General features: G+C 34.3%; 1 protein-coding gene across 1 annotated transcript in view; it reads left to right on the top strand.

Moving 5' to 3' along the window:
• GGCT (gamma-glutamylcyclotransferase) overlaps positions 1 to 3,625 on the top strand; it is a 7,850-nt gene extending 4,225 nt beyond the window's left edge. Inside the window, exons 2-4 of the mRNA XM_003788550.3 lie at positions 336 to 481; positions 1,346 to 1,481; positions 2,779 to 3,625. Coding sequence (XP_003788598.1) covers positions 336 to 481; positions 1,346 to 1,481; positions 2,779 to 2,922 — 426 coding nt within the window. The 3' untranslated portion in view covers positions 2,923 to 3,625. The remainder of the gene's footprint in view (positions 1 to 335; positions 482 to 1,345; positions 1,482 to 2,778) is intronic.
• Positions 3,626 to 4,089: the final 464 nt, after the last annotated feature.

Genomic DNA, 4,089 nt, shown 5'->3' with positions numbered 1-4,089 from the left:
GAGGTTGCTGTGAGCTGTAATGCCATGGCACTCTACCCAGGGTGACAGCTTGAGGCTCTGTCTCAAAAAAAAAAAAAAAAAAACCTTTTGTTTTAGTTAAGATGCCTATACATATTCAGTGTTCATTTCATTTTAAAGAAAAATATATAAAAATAGTCCCTGAGATCTTGTTCGTTTAACTCTGTATTTTTCACAGCTTCTTATGCATAGAAGGAACTTACAGTTTATTGAATGTTTTAATTGCATGGAGTTCAAGGTAAATCCTTTTTATTTTGAGGAGGGAAATTTGGGTTCAAGTGGATATTGATCATATATCACTTTGATTTCCTTTGTAGGATTTTAAACTTGACTTTGGCAATTCCCAAGGCAAAACAAGTGAAACTTGGCATGGAGGTATAGCCACCATTTTTCAAAGTCCTGGCGATGAAGTGTGGGGAGTAGTATGGAAAATGAACAAAAGCAATTTAAATTCTCTGGATGAGTAGGTGGCTTCTAATTATAAGTTAAAAAATAACTAATTCAGAAAGTGAGTTAGATGTAAGGATGTGTGTATGTGTGTTAGTTTTTCAAAACTGTATACTACAAGCATACAAGTCAACATAAAAGGTATAATCCCGTGAGTTTGCTTAAAAAGTCTACAAAGGTCACACTCTGATTTGAGAGGATGTTTGTAATCTCCTATGTAAAAGATTGAAGTGCTAATTTTTGTTCTATTTGTCTTTTATAAAAATTTCTCTATAGTTTCATATTGTGAAAGGCATGAAGATTTTTATAATTGCTGCATATTTTTATTGATTTCAAAAGCACAGTTATTTAAAGATGGCAATTGAATCAGTAGATAAGTAATAATAATATGCAAAAGCATTTAATAACATATTAGAGATACCTGAATACTTTTTATAACTAGAACTCCCAGAGTTGCGTGGCAGAGTATTTCCTACAAAGAAAGTGGGCAGAAAAGAGTAGGCAGATTATCTGGCATGCCTGATACTTTTACGTCACTTGTGAATGGAATGAACTGTCCTCTCCATGTACTCTGGTGGATGTTCACTTGCAGTTAGAATACATGGTCCATTTTTGGAGCCTGAAGAGCAATGTTTCAGTGATATAAAAATGGAACTACACAGAAGTATGTTTTCAGACAGTGTTAGAAATATGGCAAGTAACATTAAGTCTCAGACTTGCTAATTGAAATGCTAAACTTATATCCTCAAATACAAAGGGAATAAGTATGTCCATGTATAGTTCCATTTTTAATCCTATACTTCCTTTACTTGACTAAAAGACCTTGTCCAATAAACTAATAGGGTCAAATATGGTTAAAATTTGGCTATTCTGGTTTCAGGCAAGAAGGGGTTAAAAGTGGAATATATGTTGTAATAGAAGTTAAAGTTTTAACTCAAGAAGGGAGAACAATAACCTGTCGAAGTTATCTGATGACAAATTATAAGCGTGCTCCCCCATCACCACAGTATAAAAAGGTAACTATTTACAGAGAATTTCAGTGATTATTTTTTATTATAATTTTCACCAAGATAAGATAGTGTGTTGCTTTTTAAAAGGCTTTTTGTGTTTTAAATTCCACATGACAAAATCATTTTAATCAAAATGTTTTCGAATACAAGAACAATAGTTATTTACCTAAAGTACAAATTAAAAAAAATTGTTCCAATTTATGTATAATGATAGAAGTATATTTATGTAACTTTATTTAAAAAAGAAACTTTTAGAGGCTGGGCACAGTGGCTCACACCTGTAATCCCAATATTTTGGGAGGCCAAGGTAGGAGGATTGCTTGAACCAGAGGTTCAAGGTTACAGTGAGATATTATCACATCACTGTGATACTCCAGCCTGGGCAACAGAGTTAGACCCTGTCTCTTAAAAAAAATAATAATAATAATTTAATTTAAAAAAAGCTTTTAGAAACTTATAGGAGTCCAAATTCTAGACATGTACTTTGTTTCTTCCAGCAGAAAAGAACACATGTAAGTATATGTTTAATAGATTTAGTCTATACATATAGGTTTGTAATGTTTTCTTTCTCCACAGACCTATTTGATGAATATCAAAATTCATTTTTATGGGAAGGAAATATGTTCCCTACTACTGAAATGTTTTCCATCCCTAGATGAAGAAAGAAAAGTCACACTGCCTTTCAGAATCAGGGAGACCACTCCTGTAAGGACAAGACAAAGTTGTGAGATAGGGACTCCAATATCTCTTCTTAGAAATCCAAACTTAGGTACTTGTTGTCAGGTTTAATCAGCACATGACATCTGTAGTGGATAACCCAGTCTCTGAGCCTAATCTAGAACTTTCTAGTATCAAGCCTAGAGAAATTAGCCTGGGACGGGCCTAGAAAGTGCCATTTGAACACAGTTCCCATATACTCCTGATGTGAGTCTTAATTCAGAGCAGGAGTAGAATCTGGGATTGAAAACAAAACTGTTCCTATAAACTTTAATTTTTTTTTGAAGAATGATTTTGTTTTAAAAAAGGTACAAATTTTATATGAGATATATTTTTATCTTTAATAATGTTGAAAATCATATTATTGAATAATCCATGAGGATGCTACTACATGTAACTTTGAAAACTCTGAGCATTCATGCTCAGCCTGAGAGGAATGACTCTATCTATTATTTCGTTCTATAATTATTTATTCTAGAGTTATCTGAAAGCTAATACTTCATACTCTGATGAAATAAAGTTGTGGTATACTAAATTAAATTATGTTCCTAATAGGTTTTCTTAAATTTGTTTTATCCATTTCTAGGTTATTTGCATGGGCGCAGAAGAAAATGGTTTGCCACTGGAATATCAAGAGAAGTTAAAAGCAATAGAACCAAATAACTATAAAGGAAAGGTCTCAGAAGAAATAGAAGATATTATCAAAAAGGGGGAAACACAAACTCATTAGAACATAACAATTCAATAAGGATATTCTCTCTCTCTGTGCTAACATAAAATATTTTTAACATTCGAGACCAGGGATCTGGGATATGTCCATGTTTCATCGATTTTCATCAGTTCTCTGAAGGGCTATCTCACTTGCGTGATTCCTTGTTTTCAGACTATAAAAGGAAATTGGTTTAGGAGTTAGACAATAAAAAAGGGCCCTATGAAACCCTGGAGTGCATGACAAATGGATGTGGGTACACTTTCTGTAAACACAAAAGCTATTTTCTTGAGTTGATCTTAAGTGTCTTCTTGTGTGGCAAAGGGCAGAGTTGCAGCTTGCTTGATGATGGTACTGGTGAATTCTGCTCTACCCGGGAATTTTTTTTAATCATCTTCATAAGAGTAAGCAAACTGCAGAGTTGGTTGGAAAGATTATACACACTATTTTTAGAGGAATAAATGTACTTGTGGTGTAACCTGTTTTTTCCTACTAAAGTACTCCATTTCATTATGTTGTTAGACTCAAATCATTACACATACAGGGTTTCGTCTTGGCCAGATAGGGTCTATACTAGAGTAGTATTAGACAGACTCTAGAGGCAGATAGCCTACCACTTTCTATCTGTGAGACTTTGGGTTATTTGTTTCTCTGTGCCTGAGTTATCTTACCTGTAGAGTAAGGATAATTAAAACACATATCTTAAGATTGTTTTGAAGAAGAGATGAATAGGGCCAGGAATGGTAGCTCATGCCTACCATCCTAGCATTCTGGGAGACCAAGGCCAGGAGGGTTGCTTGAGCTCAGGAGTTCGAGACCAGCCTGAGCAAGAGCAAGACCCATCTTTACTAAAAGTAGAAAAATTAGCCAGGCATTGTGGTGCACCTGTAGTTCCTACTACTCAGAAGTCTCAGGCAGGAAGATCATTTGAACCCAAGAGTTTGAGGTTGCAGTGAACTACAATGACACTCCTGTACTCTACCCAGGGCAATAAAGCAAGACTGTGTCTCAAAAAATAGAACACAGATAAATAAATAGATACATTGAGTTTAGAATGGAATGGGCAGATAGTATTAGCAATCATTGTTTTAATGAAAAATTAAGTTTATACAAAGCCATCCTTTCACTAGGCTTTGAAAACTCTGAGCATTCATGCTGAGTGTGAGAGTAATGACTGTATTCATAATT

This window comes from Otolemur garnettii, unplaced genomic scaffold, assembly GCF_000181295.1.
Source record: "Otolemur garnettii isolate 467f Iridium unplaced genomic scaffold, OtoGar3 scaffold00028, whole genome shotgun sequence".
Lineage (NCBI taxonomy): Eukaryota > Metazoa > Chordata > Mammalia > Primates > Galagidae > Otolemur > Otolemur garnettii.
Note: the sequence above shows the minus strand (reverse complement) of the source record. Positions and strands in the feature narration are given on the sequence as shown.